The sequence below is a fragment of the Macrosteles quadrilineatus genome, unplaced genomic scaffold, assembly GCF_028750875.1.
Source record: "Macrosteles quadrilineatus isolate MER2022 unplaced genomic scaffold, UCM_ALF_1.0 Scaffold_9__3_contigs__length_116548681, whole genome shotgun sequence".
NCBI lineage: Eukaryota > Metazoa > Arthropoda > Insecta > Hemiptera > Cicadellidae > Macrosteles > Macrosteles quadrilineatus.
In genome coordinates, this window is record NW_026542602.1 from 78559800 (window position 1) to 78586128 (window position 26329).

General features: G+C 35.1%; 3 protein-coding genes across 3 annotated transcripts; 2 read left to right on the plus strand and 1 right to left on the minus strand.

Annotated features, from left to right (window-relative positions):
* The first annotated feature begins 429 nt into the window (after positions 1 to 429).
* On the plus strand, positions 430 to 5679 carry LOC129003588 (doublesex- and mab-3-related transcription factor dmd-4-like). Its single transcript, XM_054431885.1, has 5 exons — positions 430 to 594; positions 1094 to 1223; positions 2208 to 2477; positions 3054 to 3324; positions 5550 to 5679. The coding sequence occupies exons 1-5, from the start codon at positions 430 to 432 to the stop codon at positions 5677 to 5679; spliced, it is 966 nt and encodes a 321-aa protein (XP_054287860.1).
* Positions 5680 to 14397: 8718 nt separating this feature from the next.
* Positions 14398 to 14885, plus strand: LOC129002977 (small integral membrane protein 4). The gene has a single exon (XM_054431131.1). The coding sequence runs from the start codon at positions 14539 to 14541 to the stop codon at positions 14755 to 14757; it is 219 nt and encodes a 72-aa protein (XP_054287106.1). The 5' UTR covers positions 14398 to 14538; the 3' UTR covers positions 14758 to 14885.
* A 3551-nt stretch (positions 14886 to 18436) lies between these two features.
* Positions 18437 to 25275, minus strand: LOC129004413 (uncharacterized). The gene is made up of 6 exons (XM_054432990.1): positions 24438 to 25275; positions 23517 to 23618; positions 22434 to 22571; positions 21315 to 21398; positions 20205 to 20361; positions 18437 to 18613 (listed from the first exon to the last, which is right to left on the minus strand). The coding sequence occupies exons 1-6, from the start codon at positions 25252 to 25254 to the stop codon at positions 18511 to 18513; spliced, it is 1401 nt and encodes a 466-aa protein (XP_054288965.1). The 5' UTR covers positions 25255 to 25275; the 3' UTR covers positions 18437 to 18510.
* Between the last annotated feature and the right edge of the window lie 1054 nt (positions 25276 to 26329).

The following is a 26329-nucleotide window of genomic DNA, read 5'->3' on the forward strand; positions in this document are numbered from 1 at the left end:
GCATTAAGCTGTTTAGAATAACGGTTATGTGACTGAGGCCAGTGTTTTATTTCAATAGAATGAAGGTGAATGAATTTATCACAGAGTGTGATAGTATCAAAATTGTATTTTCTACATTAATGTTTGTTTAAATTGACATAATAGATGCCATGGTTGAAAAGAAGTGGTTCTTTCAGTTTACCTGGCTAAAAATCTGTGCATGGGACAGAAATAATTAAATGACAGCAAAACACTCTGTCCTAGTGTGGCCTTGCTCTGTCCACTTACAGAGCAAGGCCACAAGAGCTCAACGACTTGACCACGTCAATTCGTATTCCAAAACTAGCTGGCGGGAATGAGATTTGTTAACTTCTATGAATTGCCAAAGTTAGCAGTTAATACTGTACATCTTGTATCATGACGATTGTTTCAGGGTGACTTTGATTGCCCATGTCGGAGATGGAGAAGGGAGCGCGGAGACCCAAGTGCGCAAGATGTCGCAACCACGGCATGATCAGCTGGTTGCGCGGCCACAAGCGCCACTGCAGGTTCAAGAACTGCTTCTGCGCAAAGTGTAGCCTCATAGCCGAGCGCCAGAGAGTCATGGCTGCACAGGTATATTGACGGAATTGATACTTATTTATGAAGATTGTGGAAGAACTTTGAATTTACTGTTGGAGTTGAATAGCTGTACATAAGTGGTTATAGTGTTCGCCTTGTGAGTGGTTGCCGGTTTGACAATGAAAAAGTCTTTAGCTTTTAAACGAGTTAACACTGAACTCAGTTGTCTTTGCTCAGTAAGCTGTTATAGCAAGATCCCTGATTAGCAAAACGGATTAGTAACAGAGCTACACACTGCATCCACTTCATACTTAATATTCATATAATCTTCTTAATCTTCATTACCCCCATGATCAAGTAAAATTAATGTATAACACACTGAGTCAATTGTTGTTGCTACTTTTATACTTGTTTTGGTGCTGACAATTCTTGTATGGTTTTTGCAACTATTGTATAATATGCATGCATTTATTATTATTGTTCAATAAATAAATTGATTGATTGATTGATTGACTTCCTTGTGTAAGTGTTATGATTCTCACATTGTCTTCAGGTGGCACTCAAGAGACAACAGGCTGCCGAGGACTCCATCGCTCTTGGCCTCACAGCCGTCATGACAGGCAAGAAGTTCGGCTTCCTCCCTCCCGGACCTATCTTCGGCATGTCTGTCCCTGACCCAATAGGTAAGTTGGTGAAAAGTCTCGTTTAAAAATACGCGAATGCGCATACAAAGTAGAAGACAAAATTTCACAAGCTGTTTCCACCATTGTACTTTGCTTTTTGTCCCAATTTATAGGGTTTATGTTTCTATGTTTGGACTTGTTGAAATTACATTGGAAAGTAGAATGTGGTTCCATGCGCAAGAAATACTATTGATCTTAAACAACTCTTTACTTCAGTTTTCATAAATTTCGTTAATCTTGCGTAACTCAAATATGTTCGGAATGAAAATATTCAGTAAATAATCCAAGCTATATTTTAGTTTTCTTACTGATAAACAAGTTATAACCTCTCAAATCTAGGTCTTCGGTAAATGTTAGCATCGTTAAACAGACATAATACTCGGAAAATATGTTGTACAGTACTGTCGGCATTTTCACTAGTTAAACGTGACACCAAAGTTTGGGAGAATACATACTTTGATCGTGAAGTCTTCATTTTCTTGTAGTTTAAGTTATAACGTATTTATGCCTGTTACCGATCTCCTATCCCTATAACTCCGTGCGTTACTGTCATAGATGAAGATGATATTTCGCAATCACTGATTTGGTTCAATTTCATAGCAGAATTTCACAATTCAGTCAACCTTCTTTACATTTTAATAAATACTTACCACGCTTAAATTTAAATATGAGATGTAAAGAAGTAAGAATAATAAGTATCACTGTTTTACCTCTTACAACAATCTTTTTACTACCACAGCTTACTACGAACTTTATAAAGCGAAAGCTCGATATCCAAAGCATTGCTCAGAAACACATTTTAGGGAATATACATAGTTTGAAGTTATGCCTGACCTTGCGAATGATTTCGGAGCAGTGTCTTTGAGCCAAATTCTTTTCATACTATATCTTTAGGTGTAATGCATTTCGTAGCAACGCCAAGCAGCGGGAAATCCATTCACAACCTTGATTATACTAAGTACACACTAGACAAAACTGTTGCAGAGATTTCCGACACAAGTTCAGTCAAGTCCGGTGGGTCGGAGCCCTCGGTGGAGACTACAGCGCCCCTAGCGCCCTCTCCCTCGGCGCCCCCGGAGCCCTCGCGCCCTCTGCACCATCCCTCCCAGTTCTCGCAGTCCTCTCTGGAGCTGCTGGTGCGTCTGTTCCCCGCCAAGAAGAGGTCCGTGTTGGAGCTAGTGCTGCGCCGCTGTGGTCATGATCTTCTGCAGGCAATAGAACAATGCGCGCCTGCCTACGACGCTACCAGACTGGGTGTGTATCGGAAGATTGAAATAACCACTTGAAAACTATCAAAAAGTGTGGTTGGGGATTGTTTACTAATTCTAGACGTAGACGCAAATTCGTCGTTGACGATAAAATTCTATGGTTTGACGTGTAAAACCTATGGGGCAAGTTTGTGTTTGATCACACAACGCAATGTATGGTGGTTAAAAGTTACAGTTGAGCGTACACTTGTATATCGAGTATTGTACAGAATAAGCATAACATAGAAAACTTATTTTTTACCAGCACGTGTTTCGACGAATAGCAAGGTAGACTACATACATAATAATACATTATTTCAGAGAAACTAATAGCTCTATCAAAGGGTGGTCTTACATCGCTATTGAAAGGAAATAATCATATATATTTTAACACAAAGTAAATAAACTGATGAAGGAAAACTAATCATGTTTGGTAAAATTCGAAGGATTTATCGCTGTCTGGGATTACGTTTCAGAGAATATAATACTTTTAGGGCTTTGGTGTTTAAAATTTAACCGAATTTTAAAGTCCTAAGTTGTGGTAATTCACACATATTCTATGAAAACCCCATATTCTCTACAGACAGAGGGAGTGAGACCGAAGACTCAGGCGCGGAGGTGGAGACCGACGGAGGAGAGCCCTCTGACCGCAGGGCGCCAGGCGCCACCGGGGCTCCTCACGGGGGTGCCACGACGTCACACTCCGCGTTCAAACCCTTCGTCTCAGGACCCACGAGCCCGGAGCCCCTGGACTGTCGTACCCTCAGCTGTGCTCGAGGACTGCTGTTTGCTCCTCGACCTCCTCTCGACTTCTTCCACAGCAGCCTCATCGCCGCACCACCTTCCTCCTTCAGGTAGGCTACTTTGGCCAATCTAGTGATGTAAAATTTGCACCAATATATACAAACTGTCGTTTCCACTGTAGCCAGATTGATCATAAGAACATACAGCAGCTTTTTTTATGGTTTGAAACTGGATCCAGCTGTGCCAGATTGTAAATAAATGATCCTGGCTAAATAAACAGATGGGCTCTCAGGAGGCCTAACAAAGCTTCAAAGACCATCTCACTTCATGCCACATATCTTAAATATTTATATGCTTCACTCACGTTTGGGTTGAAATACGCTCCTAGTCTCAACTGATAACGATACTGATGTGATTCGCAACCTTATTTCTAGCGTACCAGTTTACAAGAAAACTTGTACAGTACCGAGAATGGCATTTTCCGGTGCGCACTCAAGTTATATGTGGAACGCCTAATTTGGTATTACAGTAAAAACAGCTGAGTTCAACAATAAAAAAATGTTAACACACTATGCGCGTGAGCAAATAATGCAGAACTACTTGAGAGCTAGGGAAAGTAAATTTAGAGCAAGGGAAAACGATCGGCTGATTTTATCTCACCGCGGCCTTGTATCAATAGAAGAATCTAGACGAATGTAAAGAAATGTAGACTCTATGTTGAAAAGAATAATGTAGAGGAATGTAGGGAGTAGTCTGAAATAGAGATGTTTTATTCAGAATTTTACTATCGTCATTAGCCTACATAATGAAGAACATTGGATCCTACAAACTGTGAACGAGAATTTTAGCTGAAGTGCTAAAATTTCTTGAAGGAAACATGGACTTTGTGCCTCGGACTTTTTAATCTCTGCTTCCAAGTGATTTCAAAAGAATAAGACTACATCCAAGAAACCTTTACTAAAACTTTCATTGAAGGATTCAACTTTAAAAAAAATCCTGAACAACAGCAGACCTTTTAACTCTGCATTTTACGGATAAATTGACGCCATTTCATCAACTAATTAACCAAAAGAATGCTATTTGAAGAAAATAAAATTGTGACAAACGCACAATATGGATGTGATCAAATTTTGACGTGCCTGACATAAAATACTCACGTCACTGCATTATGATTGTTTTTAGTTTTTTTTACTTCTTTTGAATTGATGGACCAAAGAGTAATTGCTTAAGCTTTTATTATTTTGGTATTATTTGCAAAAGCATTTCCTCTATTCTGAGCCCAGGATCATGTTGAATTTGTCTCAATCACAGATAATTAACAAAACATTACTTTTGTTTCCAAGCTAAGCAATTAAACATATTATCTAAAAAGTTCCAAGTTTCGTGATATTCTTACTTTGTTTATTGATTGTTATTTGATTAGAATTTGTTTAATACTACTTTCTTAGATTTGTTACAGTGTAGCCTATATTTTATATTGTAATGTGATAGCAAATTCTGCAGGTGGTTTAACGCTTAAAATCGAAATAAAAACTTCAAAAGTTTCCAAGCCTAATGGAAGGTTGTATACGATGGATCGCATCATTGATTACTGGCCGTGTCTATTAATTCACGAGGGGCAGGGAGGACAAATCTGATATTTGAGACTGTTTGTCTTGGCCCGCGGTCTGTGTGGGCGAGGGGCGCTGTAGGGCACATCTGGACAAGCCTTTCCGACAAACTTCTCTCTATGACTAGCTAGGGTCTCGGCATCGCTGATACATTACTAAAAATATAATTTCTTGTGGTTTGAATTCATCCATCTATATGATATTGTTTTGATCTCATTTGAAAATGTAAAAATTGCTTTACTTGACAATCCGGCTCGAAGGACCAAAATGCTGATACTAAAATGTTGTTTTAGTATACATATAAGTTATACGTTTAATTAATAATTATTTTATGAAATTCGTTTTGTGTACTTGTGTTGTAGCAATAAATGTGATGTTGATTAATTTATAGGCAATTTAACAGTAGTAAATTGTCATCTGCAATTAGGTTGGACCATCACTATCATAGTTGGCTTTTTGAGTATCTAGTAATGTTGGTTAGTGGTTACCATTTTGGTATTTTCCGCTAGAATTTCTCACAAAATTATTTTCTAAGACGATTTTACAGTACTGTAACGAATTGGCAACTTTAACAATAGAAAGCCAACACTATAAAAGATAAATATGCATAGATAGGCCTATATTTAGAAAAATAGTTATTTTCCACTTCCTAGCTCAAGAATGCATTTTCTACACACAACTGTTGGAAGACTATAATTTTTTTACAAAAATAATTCTTGTTGCAGTACCTCCGTGCTCCCCTGCCCATTGTACCAGACTGTACCTCATAGCTCCATGCAGAGTCTACTGTTCCAACACCCGACTGTACCAACAGCCCCGTGCTCGTGTGCCCAATGTAACCCTTCCTCCGCCTAGCCATGTCACCCCTAGATAATACCAATAAACAAGTTACCTTCCGTTAGCTGTACCAGATTGTACTAGTTTATTTACCCTCATTTATTAAATGTTTAACTTTTTTGGATTGCACAGTTTACATTTAGTTATAGTTTTTTTTATACGTGTAGGTAATTTTTAAGGCTTTGAGCAATGTTAGGTAAAGGTATAAAAAATTATAAGCAATGCATTTATACTTGCAAGTACCTACACAAAGTAATTGATAAAATTATGTTTAAACTGCATAACTCCATTAGCCTACTTCCCGTCCAACGGTGACTCGTTATAGTAAGATAAATTACGTCATCAAGGCCGACGCCATCTGTAATTAAACTAAAGAAATTTTGAACAAACTTGCAATGTTATCGAATTGCGCAAGGGAGAAAAAAGGAACGCCGCCCTAAGAGGTTACTCTCCTGATAGAAAATAATTTATTGAAATGCATTAAAAACCTTCTAGGGCTGCCATGACAGACTTTTTAAGACATACTGGGTTGTGAAATAATATATTTTTGAAAGATTGTTGTTCAAAATCTATAATTGGATCATGGCCCCCACAAGGGTGGGGCTGGTGCAACTCTGGTCACAGGGCCCGGGCCCTCAGGGGGCCCGGGCCTACCCATTTTTTTCTTTTTTCTTTTTTTTTCTTTTTTTCCCCATTGAAGATCACTTTACAGCAGATCATAAATTGAAGATAAAAAATAATATATATATTTTACAAAAAACAAAGTTAAATAATTTAAAGCAGATTCTAAGGTAGTTTATATTTAAATACTATAGGTGCGTATGTACTATACAACATCAGAACAGCCAGCTCAGGCCCCAGTGGCCGGCTCCACAAACTCCCTCTACCCCTTCCTCCCGCCAGGCGCCTAGCCACTCCTACCTCATTCCCCCCATAATAAACAAAGTTTGGTTTTGTAATTGAACTGATAGTTTCAAGAATGAATCCTTATAGTTATAAGTTAAAATAAAATGTGTAAATGTACTATGTACCATAGCTAAGGTGACCAGACGTCCTGTTTTAGGGGGACTGGTCCGTCCCGACAAATCCTCTCCGGGACGCTTATTTGTCCGGTTTTATCAACATTTGGTCCCGGTTGCACTTTTATGTATGGAATATTTCAATTAATAATTGCAATCTAGGTTATTTGACACAAACTTAAAAATTCTGTACTTTTGGAGTTTTAAAAATATGAAAGATTGTAATAATTTTGACCTAAGTTTTCCTCCCAATTCGCTCGGTATAATACTGTACTAAAGCAAGGATTGGATGGCATCGGCATCGACAGCATCGGTCATTTTCGGCATTACTCGTGCACATTCGTTTTTCTCCGTGACTACTCGCGCAAGTTCGGCAGCTCAGGCATCCACTCCCAAAAAATGTAGTATTGTTAAAATTATTCTTGATGAAAATTGTCACTGAATAAAATATGATTTCATTGGTGTAAGCTGTTAAACTCGATTTACGTACGTTTTTTTCCTACTCCATATTACAAAGTACAATTATAGCAGTTAAGATAGCCAAACCCTTTTACAGGGAAATAAAAAAGACAAAATATTAATAGGCATGGAGCTTTTGTGGATTGATATAATAGTTTTAATTGCTGAATTCCTGTAATTTTAAGTCTTATAAAACTCATTGAAGAACTCTTCCTTCTTCCTTAAAAAAGGCTGCAAAAGGGCCATTTACCACTCACAAATTTAATACCTAGATTGCCTTAAAAACTCACTAAAATACATGAAATTTTCAAAATTTTCCCCGGACCCCCCCTCTAGGCTGGGGGGTATTCCATACCCCCCCCGACCCCCCGGTTGGTAGGGGGGCCCGAGCCAGATCTTGGTAACAGGGCCCACAATTAAATGTGGGGGCCATGAATTGGATTATAATTATTAGCAAGGGAATTTGAATGTGTGGTTTCGAAAATTAAAGACTGGAAATTTAACCTTGAGCCTTGTTTGAGTTCATATAATTACAATAAAGAAATTCTCGATTAAGGAACCCTAGATATACAGATTTGTTTAAATGCATGAATAGTTCTCCTCATGAAGGCAGAGTAGGACACACAGTGTTGTTTATTGTTTATTTCATTGGGTTATTTTTTAGCAAAGCTCCTAGAGCTTTCAATTTATTTTTACGTTCTTTGTGTTATAAAAAAAAAAAATACTTTGAAATTGTCGCCACGTGAATTGAGTTCAATATTTATGAAGGGGTTTGCATTTGGCCCTCAATGTATGGCCAGGATAATCTTAAGATATAATTACTGTGCTCATTTTGATCGACTAGCTTAATAGGGTCCGCACTTCTAAATATTTTACTATTAGGTTAAAGAGAAACGCAGTTACCAGCTCAACGATAACCCGTGAATTCGGGTTAGTGAACATAATCGAAAAGGTGCAAAAGCCTGGTCAATTTGGTATATTTCACAATAAAAACCAAATTAAATTGACGCAGTAGGCCTACTGTATTTCTTAGAACGCCACCGAGTATAAGAAATAGAAATACAAGTAGTGTTTTTAAGAGTTTACTATCGTTACTAGCCTGTGTAATGAAGAACACAAAATTGGAAGAACACAAACGGTGGACGAAAATGTTAACCAAAGTGCTACTATTTTTAGTAGGAAACATGGACTTACTTTGTGATTATCAGCAGAGGAAGAAATGAAGAAATTCTAATAACACACAAGAAACCTTTATTAAAACTTTCATTGACGGATTCAATTATTCACGTTCAGGGAAACAAAAAAACCTGAACAACATCAGACCTATTAACCCAAAATTTTCTCAGAGAAATGTAGATTCAAGATTCAAGATTCAAGATTTATTTCGGCCATTAAGTAATTTACAATAGGCTTTGTCTTACATAAAAATATTAAACTAAAAATAATATTTCAGTCTTTTCCTGAAAAAAAAACATATAAAATAATCCACTGCAAACCAAACAACAGCACTTCTGTCAAAAATCTTCACACAGCAAACCATGCAAAATGTAATTGTCAAACAAACATACCTTTCAGTAGACGTACTTGACTTATTAAGTATTTAAGTTTTGTGCAGCCTTCATGGCATCAAAAAAATCATCAACTTTAATATGGGTTTAACTCAAGCCAATTTTTCACAGTGAGTACAAATTTTGATCTCCTCTGGGAACGGACAATACCAGGGAGGGCATTGAAAAACCTAATACCTGTAACAGGAAAACAGTTTTGTGATTTACTTAATCTATTACTACTTATATGTACATTTGAGCGATTTCTGGTCATGTAAGAGTGAACATCCTTATTATATACAAGATCAGCCTCCATATCTTTAATTGCTATCAAACATTGATATTGACATTGACTACAGTCATGATCCGAAGTTCTCTAAATACAGGTTTGTGGTGCTCTATAAAATGAGTCTGACACATGACTCGAATTGCTCTTTTCTGAAGTAACAACACTTTCTTAGCATGTGGGGAGTGACCCCAGAGCCGCGTACCGTAGACAACGTGTGCCTGAAAGAAAGAGAAAAAAGCAAGCCTCAAGAAATGTAATGGCAATTCATGAGATAAGTTTCTTAAAAGGAAAATCACTCGATTGAGCTTAGCACAGAGGGTGTCAATGTGGTCACTCCACACAAGCTCGGAATCCAGGGTGAAACCCAGAAGCTTTACAGGATCACTGCTGGCAACATTTTTGTTAAGACTAATCATAATTTCCTGAGTCTTGTCTTTGTTTAAGGCTAATCTATTTCCAGCAAACCATTCAGATGCTGCATTAACCAATGTGTTTACACAATTTCTAGCTGTAATAGGGTCAGTGCTCTTAGAGAACAGAGTTGTATCGTCCGCATACAGCAACACATCATTAGAAGAATGATGTAAATGACGTTATTACTGCAACTAAAAAAAGTAAATGAAGCAAGTGAATGCAATGAAGACAGATAGTGCAGGATATCGGGTAGTACTTGAATAAAATGAACAATTTATATTTGTAATGATACTGGCGACAATGGTGGTACCAGGTCAGCTACATTATCAATGGCGAATTTACACATGGACAACTTTATGCGGCTATGGGTAAGTCGGGAAACACTTTGTAGAAAATACTTGAAAAAAAGGTTACTAAACGAACTGTTATTAACAGCGTGAGTATTTCCATTAGTTACATAAGCTTTAGGTTGATTCGTTTAAACTTAGCAAAATGTATCACTATTATTAGTTTTAAAATAACTACTGTGATACTTTGCAATTGCTCGATTTCGAGCAACAGGTACTTAGCACTTAGCCACCCCTGAACTATTTGCATGAGGTTGCATGAGTTTATTGTCATTGTACTGACTCAACAACTGAGCTTATAAAAAAAAACTGACTACATTCAAACTGCTGCTTGTCCTAAGTATTACAACCACCATTTTCTAGATAAAAGTTTCCTTATGTATTTGCTAGAAGGAGTAAAATGTAGTTATTTCATACTATACATGTTTCAGGCTTATTACAGCTTATCATAAGCATTATTAATTAAAATAAATCACATCGAGCGATATTTGTCGAGTATTTACAAACAACTCCTATTTTAAATATGAATGATGTAGAAGATGAACCGTAATAAGCCTGGGACTTTTACAGCATGAAATAATAGTAGTTTACGCAACGATTGCGTTAAGTGAGTCTTTACGACACGAGTAGAAAATTTAAAACTTCTACGAGTGTCGTAAAGACTATTAACGCGAGTTGCGTACACTACTTTACCTACGACCGTTTTTTAATTACTATCAATCTGGATTTAATTACTAACAATCACTACTGATAACTTTTTAGAGAGGTTATGTTTTCGTGTATTGTCATTGCCACTGAAAGTGATGCAACGACTTGTTGTATAATCAGCTGATTTCCTGTAATTACGTGTTTGTTAAACTTCGTTAAACATTACATTGCTAGCAGCATTCTTACCATAAATAATATTGTATGAGGTACAATTTGGCAAATATTTAATTTATTTTAGGACTTCCACCAACTTAATTAAGAATACGCGAGTACCAACATGAACAAGTCGGATCAACAATTAAATTGGTCAACTGATCAGCTTATCAGCTGATCAGCTGATTAGTTGACGTTCGAAGCATTACAATTTTAATTCTTTTCTCTCAATACTTGAACCTCATTGGTCCGTTACCTGTGTGGATATGAGAAAAACTATGCTGATATGAAATGAAACTATGCTGATATGAAAGTAAACAGATGTAAAGTGAAACTTTTCAATTCTAAGAACTGGACTGAAATGGCTACTTTAAAAAACGGTCGTAGGTAAATATATTTGACACCTACCAAATTCGTAATAAGATTTTTCTTCATAGTTGAATATTAAGGATGCCCCAAGGTTGTTCCATTTGATGAGAGCGACCATACAATAAAGCGTAAGCTGTAAAATACACTACACGATAAAAAATATTTTATCGCATTTAAAGGAAACCAAACATTAAAAACGCTTTAAAAGGATTCGTGTTTTCCGGGATTCATCAATTAGATGCAAAGTCTACTTGCACTATCCAAAATCAATGGTTGGACCTACGAACGTTCTTAATATTGCGATAATTTTTTTAAAAATAGTTATTATTTTAAACGCAGGTTAAAATGCAAAATGAAATCACTGATTTGAACTAAATGACATCAAGCAGGAATAAGCTATACCCGTCAACGGAACCCAAACGGCTATAATTGCAAATGGTTTGACTTGAAATAAATACGAGTACGAGTCATCCTGAGGACCAAATGTTATTTATTTATGTAACGAGATATGCCAATAAACATAGGCTTGCATAAATGGCCTCTCAAGATTGATGGATGAGGTTGAAACTTCAATATACAGGGTGAGCTGATAGTGGTAGGGAAATGAAATGGGGAATAGAATCAAATGTCAGTCTGTAAAATCACTACGATTTGTGACATATTTTATGTAAAAAATATGCGATGAATGTGATCACCATTTAATAGTAAAAGTGAATGTTAATGTTAAGTGAATAGTTACCGTAATAAATATTCAAAATCAATATTGAAATGTAATATTAAATTAGTTTGCAATTTTAAACACCATTTTTTATTAAGTCGTTTAATCGTTCTAATCATTCATAAATCTTACATCTTCGGGGTTATTTTTTATAAAAAGGCAATACTTTTAACCTAACGACCAATAATAGTTTCGTCTGATGTTGATCTACGGGTTCGAAACGTCGGAATGAACACCATAAACTATTGAAATAATAGGCTAACGATTGTGTGTTAATATGATTTTTACTTTAAGGTGCAACATTATTTTTATTTTTTGTATTATCGATTATATAACAGTAAATTATATGCTCATATTCGGTATAAAGGTATGTAACCTTATTGTTTTATTATAAAAACCCTGAATAATATAAGGGTACATTATTAGTAAATGAGCGGTGTTAATGTTAAACAATTGATCTAACATCGGTGGTTATGTTAATTTAATTTGTATTTAACTAAAATAAAAAACAAAATCATTTCCAATTGCCTGTAGACAGAATGACCAATTTTAAGACAATCGTGGCCCTTAAGAGGTATTTCCCAGGCAACACATTTTTAATTTATGTTGCCACTACTTCAAATTGAAACTTGTAATTAAAAATTTAGAATCACTCCCTCTTCTACTGAAATTACGAATTATGATATATTTTTCTAATTCTAAATAATATATCCATGAGTGCACTTTATTAACAAACAAACACCTTATCAACTAACAGATATCTAAGAGATGAGCTTGGATGAGTAAGAGCGACAGAGATGTCCAAACCCCGCGCTGGACAAACACGATAATCGAATCAAATGAGGCGCCTGTTTGTAGACCGGTATTACTTCCGCCGGATACGTTACACTCGGGGGAAATTTTGGCGCGAAAAGGGATCGCGATATACGTGACAGCTGTCTGAATCAGATCCCTTTGTTTAGCCTGCGGAGTTCTGAGATTGATATTGATATTGGTCAGTTTAGAAAATTGGTTACCGGTAAGGGTTATAAATTGAGTGTTTTATTTAAGATACACTAAATTAAGATAGGATTTTGGTAAGAAATATCCTGATATTGCACCGTAAAATGTTGATGTCGAATAATAAACAATAGACAAACTTAAAAGAGATTACTAGCTTTAAGGCGAGAGATCTGAATCTTTAAGTTTCTGATCGTTTTATGGAGAGGGCGTTTGTTGATACTATTTCTTTGTAGTTATATTTAATTTAGAAACTATATCAACCAAATGAATCAATTAAGAGTAAAGGTATTAATTAATAATCGTAAATATCCCCAACACCCAACACAGCAAACCTGCAGAAGAAATAATGAATTTCCAATTCTCTGATTGAATATTTACTCAAATATTTCCTTAAATGTCAGATGTATCCCCTATTTAAATGTATCCCCTATTTAAATAACACTATAGGTTTAATGAAACCGAAACCCTATATTTGCTGCTACAGGGATGAAAAAACTATTAATGTTAATAGCATAGAATAACGTTTTATCTATCTTAATAGTACGGTACAAAATAAATACATTTACCTAATCATACAACAACGCGCTAATATAAAAAATTTGTTGGAATTTTAGCTCTACACTATAGCTGTAAAAAATTGTAATTTTTTAGGTATTATTGGTAAACATTTTTGGTTTGTTTACCAATTATTTTATTGGCAAACATAATTTTAAAATTCCATACTGTATAATACACACCGTTCCCATGCGCGATATTGCTGGTCTGAGAGCGTAATAAACAGTGTATCTAGTCCTACACGTGCATGGCAAATAAAATCAAACTCAAATTAGTAGATTGTTCGTTTTCACAGACACACACACACACACACACAGGCATATTTAAACGAATAGTGTTTCGGCATGTCGTCCTAGCAAAGCATGTCATCCCATGAAAGGAAAATGAACCCATAATCATATACAGCTGTAAATCATCGATACCGGGTCTTACGGTGCCGGTGCCACCTATGGTAATCGCTTCTTTCCTATAGGAGAATTAAATAAAGTGTCCACATCTACAGGGGCCAATGCACGGTACAATCTTATCGAAGAGCGCGACCATACACAGTTCAATAATAGGCTATTGCAACCTACAAATGAGCCCAGAGATTGAGAAGATGCATTCGCAGATTGAAGGATATTGCACAAAACCACCCATTCTCGATTCAATATTGAAGGTTGTGCAATACATTTCAAAACTTTTTTATTCACCCAATATATTTCACAATCTGATTTTTGTCTTCGATATAAAATATTAAAGTATTGAAAAACTAAAAAAATATTGCAAAAAAATAATACTGACCATGTATGGGCCACTGAGATTCCTGTAGACTACAGTGCACTCAATCTTCACATTTTCAATTTGGACTAGAAATATTCTTCTTTTACCATTCAGTTACAAAGTCACTGGCTCAATATGTGATAATTCGTTTAATCATCCATGATACGACAACCAATTTGGAAATTGATATAATGGTTGAATAAACCGGTAAATAAATGAACAATGGGATGAGCCATGAGCCACTGAGTCACGAGCCCAATGATAGTGTTAAGAGAACGCTGTAACTTCATGGAACATCTATATCCAAACCAAAGACCAGCACTTTAAACAGAAAAAGCTGTCAGCTGTGTTTGTGTTTGGTTTGTGTGTGTTTTCAGATTTTAGGTTATGGTGATGGTGTACTGGCGGACAATGAATGTTAAGTGAAGGACAAATTAAATTCTAAGTGAAATTACATAATTAATTATTTAAATGTTTATGTTATTATGAGAGAAATATTAACTTTTTGAACCTAATTGTTGGGTGGTATAATGAAATGAAATTTTACAGTGAGACCCTGGCAAAAGTATTAAACTTTTGGCCCGGTAAAAGCTTAGGCATATATAGATTTTTACCAATATTTTTCGTGTTCGGCGCTGGTTTAGAATTTACCATGATTAAGTGGGATGTTGGTGGAAGAGTAAACTTTTATCGCACTTACAAGAAAAGGAGAGTTCAGGAATTAGCAGATGAAGCAATGAAGAATTTGGAATAACTTTTAGGTTAGCCCAGGCCTAATTGATTTGTTAGAGATATTGCTAAAGTATTTTTTTCTTGTTACTTATCAAAGGCTATTTAACATGCCAGCGGGCTTATCCTGGTCATCATATATGAGGTTTTGCTCAGCAGCCTCTTTTTCTACATTTCTTGGATCTCAAGTAGTCCATAACATGTACAAACCACTTGAGGATTTGGACGAACTTGTGCAAGAAGAAATTAAGAAGCGCCTTGAAGAAAGAAAAAAGCGTAACGACTTTGAGAAACAGCTTATATTAGAACAGGACAAGTACAAGCAAAGCTAAGTAGTGATAGTTGGTTAAAGTTTGAAGATGACTTAAGTTACTTACCGTACTGTACTAGGCCTAGGCCTTGTTAAATAACAAAGAAGCCAATCAAGCAGCAAGTTTAGGGCATAGGCAAGGCAGTGTTTCCATTCGCGGGATTATTATCCCGAAAACGGGATTTTCAGACCTTGAGCGGGATTAAAACGGGATGCGGGATAAAATGGGATTTTCGGCTGTGACGACTATTTTTATTTTTTTTCTTCTCAATTTTAGAGAAAAACTAACTCAAATTGTTTAAATACTGTAGCAAAATATAATAGTGATGTTTAGACAACTTATAAAAATGATACGTAAAGTTTAATACTAAGTATTGTACAAAAAAAATCATGCGGGATAAAACGGGATTTTTCATCAATTCAAAAGCGGGATTAAACGGGATTTCTCGACCCAGTAAGCGGGATTATTTTTTTGGTCGTGTGGAAACACTGAGGCAAGGGTTCATAGTTGCAGTTGTATCAGGTACTTTCAGTTATAGGCCTAATGATAATTAGGCTAGAATATATCACAGTGTGAGCCATACCTAGCTGTCAACTGACATTATCCTGAATATTACATTAAAATTTATAAAAGTAAACTTTGGCCTTGCTTTATAAGTTTTAATCCCTATTTATGAGTGCTTTTTGTTTGTGTACAGTTCTATATGTAGGCTATTCTTTGACACAGGTAGCTTATACAAAGTCTATAAGTTATACTAGATAGGCCCTACCTGGGAATAACTTGCCCTCTACTTTTATTGTTTGAATTACGTTCTGGTATGGTACATTCTACTGAAGTGGCAAGTAGGAATTGATACTTATCTATCTTTGACTGAGATTTTGGATACCAAGATATAGCTTAGCCTATCTTCAAAATTATTACATAGTTGGGAAAGTTAGTCAAAAATGCTAACTAGTTAGAAGTTATAAGTTAGTCCCGTAAAAAGTAACTGATAGAAGTTATAAGTTAGTTAGTTTAAAAAGTAACTGATAGAAGTTATTAGTTAGTTGAAATACTAACTGATAGAAAATAAAGTTAGTTTTAGTATAAATTAGTTGTTCGTTGGGCAGTTGTTTTAAAGTATTTTTTAATGTCACATCTTGGTTACTAATATATAGTATAATATGAGTAAAGATTGCGCAAGATATGATTTTAAAAATGGCTCCTACGATTTCCTCTAATTTCAATGCTATTGAAAATTGCTTGTATAATACATTTGCATTGTATGATGTCTTACTAATCAAAGGGATAATTACGACTGTTCAAAAACATTTAAGTGTTTTACTGCAAAACAATATACACTGACATTGAACTAAAAATCTAATGGAAAGGCCAAGGAGATTTGTATTTTTCGACGATGCACCGCACGAATTGATGCGTTATTACACCATCCCGTAATTATAGTTGCAACGTTCCACGATCCCAGTGACTTAATGCAATAACGGTCGTCAGATAACAGATGTTATGTATCATGAGTTTTATATTGATTGAAGCTTATTGTGGACATTTTATAGATTGATCGTCCAAATTAAAAAGTTTTGTAGACTAAATTGAGGATAAGTGGATGACTAACAAAAACGAATTGACTTTACTACTTAATTAATCGTAGTAAGACTGAAAATATTTGTAGGCTTATAAGCTCTATTTTTTACCTCTTGAACAAATCAAACACCTCGAGCAAGATCGGTCCCCTGGTACTTGTGTTTTAATCAAACATTGTCACTTTTTACATTACTACAACATAAACAAATGACATAAAACTTGTCAGATAATGAACATCAACTAAAGACAATGTTTTGACACTTGAGATGATATATCAATCACCAAACAAACATTTCCCCTTCCCACCCATCAGTGCTTGGGGTGTTGATAATGGCCGTCACTACCCTTCCACAGGCCCACTGCATTCCAAAGCAACTGGACTTTGACTTTCTCTTTCCCCACCCCCAGCGTTGTTTGTCTACAAGGGCACTGACCTCTCACGGCCGCACGCAACCCTCACTGATCACGTGAAATAAATAACCAGTATTTGAGATGCTTCCGCATGATTGGGAAAGTTAGTTGAAAATTCTAACTAGTTAGAAGTTATTAGTTAGTCCCGTAAAAATTAACTGATAGAAGTTAGTAGTTAGTTAATTTAAAAACAAACTAATAAAATAGAAGTTAGCCAAAAAAACTAATGAATAGTGCTATTCGATAGAATTTCTATTCGTTATTCCCAAGTATGAAATTATATACAATTATATATCATATGCAAGCATTTTTGAAAAAGTAATTTGAAGTGTTTTTCTCAGGATTTTAATTTTACAAAAACAGTCTGCAGGCAACATAAACTAACAACTCGATACATTATAACCTAAACTTTACCTTCCTAATCTAACCTAACTTCAAAACACTTAATGCAGTCACCAATTCACATACAGCACGACCTACCACCCTGACATGCCTAAATAAGAACTAACTTACATGTAATTAGTCCACCAGTCCATCTATATCTCCATAATGTGACGAAATTCCTATTATAGAGAACATTAAGTTATTTGACTACAGAATCACTTGAAAGTTATCCATCCTATCTTGTTTATTGTAATGTTAAGTATGTTTTTACGGTGATATCTTGAGAAATATTCATCAGCGGTGAAAAATAATGGTATATTTGGATTCAGGAGGTAAAAAACTATAAAGTAAAATATCAAAATTAAAAATTCGTTTGGAGGCACCTATACGGAATAAATACCCAAGTATTTATTCTCTTAACATATTTATAAATTATTCTCTACTTTTTAGTCTTTAATGTGTAAATATGTTAAATCTATTTTATATGGCCTGTTAATAGACCTACATAACCAAAACCTTATTATCTCTAATCAGATGTTTTATCTTTACTTTGAAATACTTGTTTTATATTTTTAGAATATCTCGGGAGCAGGACCTGTACCTCTTAACCTCTGCTCTTCGAACTGTTAAATTTAAGTATTTACAGCTGACTATTTTAAATTAATTAATATATTTACGTTCTTTCAAAACGTAAACATGGAAAATTTGGAAGCCCATTGGGCTTAGCCAAGAGAAATATGAAAATAAAATGATACAGTATTGCATTGTCATCCATTTGTGAGCTAAGTTTCAAGTTTCAAGTCTCTAGCTCATCGGTAACTCCGTTTAAAATTGATATCAAAATTTGTAAGAAAGCGAGCTTATAAATACAAGCCCATGGGGCGTAGCCCAAGGGAAATATGAAAATTAATGATATAATATTTTATCGTCATCCATTTGTGAGCTATGTTTCAAGTTTCAAGTCTCTCGCTCATCTGGTACCTAGTTAGTATAAAATTGATTGCAGAATTTGTACCAGACAAGAAAGCGAGCTAATAAAAACGTTTTAAATAGAGAGGAAATGAATTAATATCAATACAATTTTTCTTTTATTAAGATGCATCGTAAGTTTTGCAATATTTTGTAGGGTTGTTTTTGTCAGGGTGTACTTCTTCTTCCATCTGCTTAGTTTTCTTCTGAAGGATAAAAATTGCACTAGAAAAATACATCATTGTATAAATATTTAATAATTAAATTAAGAGTCTTCCGTAGTGGAAGCCATGTTGGATTTCTTCCCCATAAGAACAATGTTAAACATTACATCATTTGTGGACACGTAACGGCGTTATTTGTTAAGATATAGCTTTGAAATTTATAATTTGTATTTTTAACATAATAGACTCGTGACTGAGGTTTTTGAATTTCGAAAATCTATTTTCATTTCCTTTCAATAATTAGCTTAATTTGAAGCTAATTAATAATCAATTATTCATTATAAAAATTAAAAATTGTGAAATAAAAAACGTCAATCTCTAGAGGACCGCAATTCCTTAAATTTAACTCCTTATCCATAATTATATGACAATTTGCTGATGAGATATTTGGACCCAAAGTTAACATTGTTCTTATGGGGAAGAAATCCAACATGGCTTCCACTACGGAAGACTCTTAAAACACCGTAACTTTTGAACTATATTAGGCAACTGCATTTTATGAATTCCAGCACAGTAGGCTACTTAGTTATGCAATTTGTAACCTGCATTTAGGGTAAACTCCGGTAAAGCTGGCAACTGCTTCAGATAATTAAAAAATCATTAAATTCTGTGTGAACACATTATTGACTCAGGATTTTTGTAGATCTCTCTCAATCACTGTTTGACAAATTGAAAATAACTTGTGTGTCTTCAGAATTCAAACTTAATTACCCTACCCTACTTTTTTTCACGCACGGCATAAAAAAATTGCTCAACTTAAGTTATGAGCCTATGAACTTTTTCAAACTGACACTTAACTTAGAACATATAATTTTAAATCAAAATAATAACCTTTAAACCTAAAATTGTTAGAGATGCGGATGGTTTGTTTGAACTAAAACATCCTTAAACAATTGTGTTTTTTGTTGGCGATAACTCCAAAAACCTTACTATACCTCTCTTGCTGAAATGTTTAAACGGTACTTTGGTATTATCCTGATACCACCCTTATAAACAGCAAGCTGTGACGGTAATGTTAGGTTGGGTTATGATAAATATGTTTGTAGGACTTTCCTTGATTCGTTATGAATCGAACGATATGAGATGAGTCATACTTTTGCCCGCCACCGCCTAGTAGCTGGGTCAGTGTCCTGAGTGATAACTTATCTGGTATTGTTCGACTCATAACAAAACGAGGAAAGTTCTTCAAACATATTTATGATAACCCAATCTAGGATAACCGCCGCAGCGTGCTGTATACCTACTTGGCGGAGTACATATAGCCCCGACATGTGGCAGCTAGCGACGGCTACCCATTCAACTCAATCCTCGCTAATATCGCTACCTTCTGGGAGGCAGAACTCAAAGGCCGTTAATCGTGTAAAATTTGGACAGTAAGTCAATTAAAGTATGTTCTTTCCAATTATGTTGTTATTTTTGGTCTCCGGTAAAAAAATCCCTCTAAAATAGGTGGCCTCCCGATAATACCAAAGTACCGTACTTATAAACATTACCTATTATAATAATTAATCAAACTCTAAATAACTGGGTACAAACTTTATCTTCATATTAGTGTATGCCTTGAAAGATTACCAATAAAGATAAATACTTACAAGTATATTAGGAAAGATAAAATTCCATAGAGAACACTAAGTAGGAAAAACGCGCCTGGCAAATATTCAAATGTATAGTTGTAAAATTGGTTATAAAGCGGCATGTTGATCAGTGGATAGAGTGCTTCAGCTATCCCCACCATACTGTTTGCTTGACCTGAAAATGAAAATAAATTCATTTCTACAAAATAAAATACCCCCGCGGCAGCAAACCTGCAGACTAAGCAAATTTCCATTTATTTGCCTGATTGCAATTTTCACTCACATCCTTAAAATTGTCATATTCAAAAAGAACCGAAATTTCTTAAACCATGTCCTCACTCATAACTGCTATAAGCATTTGATACTTATATGCCAACCCCGTACGAAGGACGGGTACTCTGCTAGTAAATAATAAATAAATAAATACGAATGTTATTGTTGTTAAGCTTTACAGCAATAGACAAAGTCAGTTTACAAGTGCACTTGTAACTCTGTACCGTAGCTTAGGTTTGTTGCTACAGGAAAGGTGATAAAAATCTTTTGTAAAATTGTAATAGTTTAGTATTAAATAAATACATTTATAGACTAACCAACACAAGTAGACTTCTCATCCCATTGTAAATTTTGAAGCACGTTTTTCATGTCTACTTCATGTACGGTGACACTGGGCGCTAGTGTCGACGAAATCATGTTTCTATTATTTTAGGGTTAATTTCTTAATTTGTGCTTTACTGTTTGGTTATATTACCAGGGGACAAGTTATTGTTTATGATTAGATCGTATTATTTGGTTAAACATGGTTTTAAATGACTGAAATAACGGGAAATAAATTGTAAACAAAACACGACCTCTACATAAACTGTACAGAACTAATAATAAAATTGTCTTCAGATGTTCCATATAGAGGAAATCTACTAAGTGAGTATGTTTTATTTATGATACATTTTACAAATGTTATCAAAATATGTTCATAAACAAGCAAAATAAGTACAACTGTTTACTTATTCTCCATAACAAAAATTTAAATTTTAGAATTAACAGTTTTTTACTAAAGTTTCTCCTTAACTATTTCGACAGGACTGTCTGCGCTTTTAAAATCAAACAAGACTTTTGGCAAAATAAGCTTACCTGATTCTGAAGAGTCAACAATTTTTGATATGATAGAATACACCACTGCTAAACCAGCCCCATGCATAAAGTCTATTATTGGGACTGAAACAACAAGAGATGAACAATCAAATATTTTGGTAAGTTACTGGTAATATAGGCTATGGTCGGTTGATGAAATACAACAAACAAATACTGTATTTCCAGTTAAAAGTTAATAATTAATTTGTAAAGACTCAAACTCTTTCTTCGCCAGAGTCAAACTAGGCCCATGTCAACTTGGCAAAACCAAGACACACACACAAATACACTGTATAAGCTATTAAAAGTATTCTCCTAGGTAAATAATCCTCAAATCTACATCTGAAATATACTGTAACTTAGGTATATCAAACACATGTGATATTTAATAAACCCAGATGTTGAACTTGACAGAAAATAATTATTAGAGCGGCCAGCTGATAAGTTTCTTTAATTTCCTTATTAAAGTATTCTAAAGCCTCGTTCCCACGGGGCGTGAGGCATCGGAGTGAGAATCACATCGTAAAAATGCACTCCGTTTGAATGACATGGAGTGAATAGCTGGTAACGTCACTTGGCGTGGTTATCCACGAACAGCCACACTTCGGAATTAACTGGTTTAATATTTGGGTGGGAGGAGCTAACATTTGCATTCTTGGCCGTTTTTCTATGCCAGTTTAAAGTGTTGTGGTAGTGTTGGTGGTGTTGTACTTCAGTGGTGTGCTATGTCGGAGCCACGAAGTACGTTTAGTGACGTTTCACGACAATGAAACTTTTAAGTTCCTTGAATTGAACGCTGCAAGCTGAAAAGAATACAAGACTAAACTTGTGGACTAATTGCCTAAAATTGCTTGCACTAAAATTCCACTAAAAACTGAAAAACTGCACTGCACAACTCTCAAACACTCTGCCTTCGTTGACTTTCTAAAGTAGACAAAATCTGAAGCCTGTCTCGTGTGAACAGTCCATGCCTTACAACAGTTGGTATTTCCCATCCCCACCACAGGGCAAAACTCAAGTACGCGTGATGAGCCCATAGGTTCAGTTCTCTGCAGTTCAAGTAACAGTAATTTAGAAAGAGTCTGAAAGCAAGTTCTAAAATTAAAAATAAAAACTTACAAACAAACAGCTCCCATGGATATGCAGCAAAGGCGTTGGCTGTCGCAGTTATGATTAGAGTCACCATTGACATGGCTCCAATGGTGGCATCGGATAGACCAAACATATGACTGAACACCCCCAACGTCAGACAAGTCCCTGTGGCATTACTTAAATTAATAAATCATACGTTTAGGAGGGAATAAACTGGAAGGTATCATAAATTGATTAAAACATAACTTTTTGTTTATTAACTTTGTTAACAAAATATGATATCTAATGTGTTTTTGGATACTGTTTCTTTTGCAATTTGTTTTCTTGGTACACTGTTTAAGTAGCGAGACAGTATTTTGTTTTAAGAAACTACTTCTTTTAAGTTAGTAATGGGCTTGCTGGATAATCAAAAGGACGTTTGTTCAATTCAGACTTAATTTATATAGTTTTATGGCAGTTTGGCAATGACCCAAGCTGTCATAAATGAATTGGCATTTAATAAAATATCTTGGCTTTCGATAAACAGGTGATTTTACAAGTCAGAAACAAGACAAATAATATCGTACTCTAGCAGATCATACTTCTTAACTAAGAAAAATTTATTCTTTATTTAAACATCTTTGCCACCAAGACTGATAATCGAATATAATATAATAGGTTACGTACCTTATTTCGTCTTCAGTCTTAACTTAGTCAACGCTCGATGACTAGTTTCGTGTTCTGTCGTGTCCGCCGTGTAACCTGCGTCGGTTTGTCCCGTATTCAATGTGGCCGGCCTATCGTAAATGTATTTGTACCTTTTATTTATGTAAAATGTGTAAATTTTATGTGTCGTCAACCTGCATGTATACATTGATGAAGACTTACGTCAGATATTTGACCATATTCAATTGATGTTTTAAATAAGGATTTGATAATGGGACTTTGTTCCCGAAACTAGTCATCCAGCATTGACTAAGTTAAGACTGAAGACGGAATAAGGTACGTAACCTATTATATTATATTTTATTCTTTAACACAACAGAAGTTAACTTAAGATAATGTGTCTTAAATAAAGAAGTGGTAAAAATATTTTAAATCAGTCAGTTATTGTAAAAAAGTTCTTCTCACCAAAGAAAATGATTATGAGCTTGTAAGCTTCATAGTAGCCAAAGTCAACTGCATCCCAATGGAACTTGTATCGCAAGAAGAAATACAATACAGCCAGCTCTCCTAAGTTGGAAATATAATGCATTACATTGTAAACACAGGGTATACTGAAAAATGTTCTCGGAATATAAATTATAACTTTTTTCAGGTTAGGATTAATTTGATCTGTAATACCTTTTCAGTTACAGTTTTACATAGTTTCTATTATTTTCAATTTAAAAAATCAACTCTGTAATTCTGATTGTTTTATTACAGCTTAGCGTTGAGTTTTAAAGATTGACATTTTATTCCTCGGAAGGAGCCTCATTGCGGGGTACACACAAACTATGAAACAATACGCAAAAACGGTTCGTACTTAAAAAATAAACTACCCAGTGACAAAATGTAATTTAAAATGTTATCTTTTTGGGTTTATCTTCTTATGATTTTACTGGAGATGTTACTGTGGTAAAGTATCATAAAGTATTATGACAACTCTTAGAGATGATAAAATTTCTTATCAAACATATTCTCTCTAATTAGAACACACAGACCTTGTTTGTTCTTAGCAAAATGAATTTGGATACTTCACACCTACAAGTTATATATGGAGTGTGTTTTAAAGATGATAAATACTTCTTTTATCAGTATGGGGTAAATGTGGATTCTGATGGAAGCATTAACCTACCAATATTAAAATATTAGATACCAACATTAGCCTTCCAAACTAAACTACTCATAATGCCTGAAGAAAATTATATCAAAATCCTTCATCATAAAGTGTCTGTTTTTACTCATTGTACTTAATACTGTTATTTATCTAGTTTAGGCTACAGTTATTGAATTTTAAATATTTGAAACACAATTTAGCACTATATTTTTTATATCTTACAAAGATCTTACCCTGCAAAGGTGCCATAGTCAATGGGGCCACTGCTATTAACAACAACAGTATTGCTCTGTTATATCCATCTCTAGGCTTAAGAACAGTTTTGAAACACTGAACTACTTGCGAGGGGTCAAACAATTTCTCCCAAACTTTCAACTTCACCTGACCCTCAATTGGATTTTCAGGTATCAACAGATACAAATAAACTATAGCTGTCAAATTCATAGTAACACCTAGGCAATAAATCCCATAGTACCCGACTTTGTGGAAAATCAGTCCAAATACGAACGCACCAAAAGGAGATGCTAAGAAATATGTGGCAAAACATACTCCAACCTTCACCAACCTGAACTTCTCAGGGGTGTGGTCACACACTAGTGTTGCCACTCCGATTTGGAAACAGGACCGCCAACCTGTCAAAGCAGGGGGAACGGACGAAGACAAAGCCGCGATGGCTGGAGACCAACTCCAGAAGAACACGTTTAAGGCACACAGTAGATCTGCAATTATTTGTCCTATTATTGGCAGGTATAGGAGGGGTTTTCTGCGTCTTCCGTGATTGTCACTCCAAGGGCCAGCAAACATTACAAACACCACTGGTCCGACTAGTACAATGAGATCCCTCCATGTCTGTATGAACGTCACCTCCTTCTGAGCCCCAAGCTCGTCGGGACACTTCCCCGCACCGGCGGGTGGCGCAACTGTTCCCCCAAGACACACCTTCTGTAGTAGAAGGTTCTGGGAGCTCAAAACATTCAGTGCTAGGGTAGTGAAGTAAAGGAACATTACTGGCTCTAGGCTGATATGGCTAAGCACTTTAGACAATAACATCGTGATTAGTTGAACTTATGTCTGTTCTCGACTCACATACACGTTTACAAAATATTTTCAAAGTGTGAAGATTTCTTTATTGGTAAACATGCGAAATACAGTACAAGTCTGCCTCTGGCCTCTCCACACACTTAATTTTCAGAAATGCTAAGTTTAATACCTGTTAATTTCACTTTATTGCATATACTTTTATCTGTTGTCATCTCCCTAGGATGGTCTGGTCACCATCACTGATTATACTTAACCTTAATAAATGCTACCTGGTTTTATTTAGACATAAAATTCATCAGTGGAAACATTCTATAGTGACTATGCATTGTCGACTAAACTTCACAAGGCTAAACATTTAAATAAACACATATTTATAAAGTCTAAGTTTTAGTACCGTAGTAAGGATAAAAACTTTTCCAATAAATATGGTTTCTAGTGATTCCTGTTACTTCTTATCACCATACTAACCACACATCACCTAACATAATTGTCTGCAGTGTAAGGCAGACACAATTAAACAGCACTGATAAACTGAGATCTAGTCATTTGAATGTCCTTGTAACTAAACTCTTATCACCTTTCAATTGTTGATAAAACACCTGCTTGAGTTTTTAGAATAAGACATGAATACTAGAAAAATACCGGTATGGATCATAAACATAAACAAATGACATTTTTGGCCCGAATCCTATACATTACATTACATACATTAGCATTATAATTAACATATGGTTTAGGTTTAGACAGTTCCATATAAATCAAGTTTATTTTCGGGCCAAAAACGTCTTTTGTTTATGTTTATGATCTATACCGGGTCTTTTATAGTATTCTCAGAATAAGAAGTAGAATTTTCTTGCCTAAGTAAAAACCTATTTAGAATAGTTGATGTAAAAAGCCCTATTTATCTACTTCAAATGAAAAATTATTAATTTAATTTAATTGATTAACTGGTGAGAGACTCGAAAAAATATTCTTATACCGTACACATAATTTTTACAGAAGGTACAGTACTTTATTTACATGTAGATTTTATCAGTAAACAGTTAACTAAACAACTATTTTATAATATTTAGTTTGAAAGAGT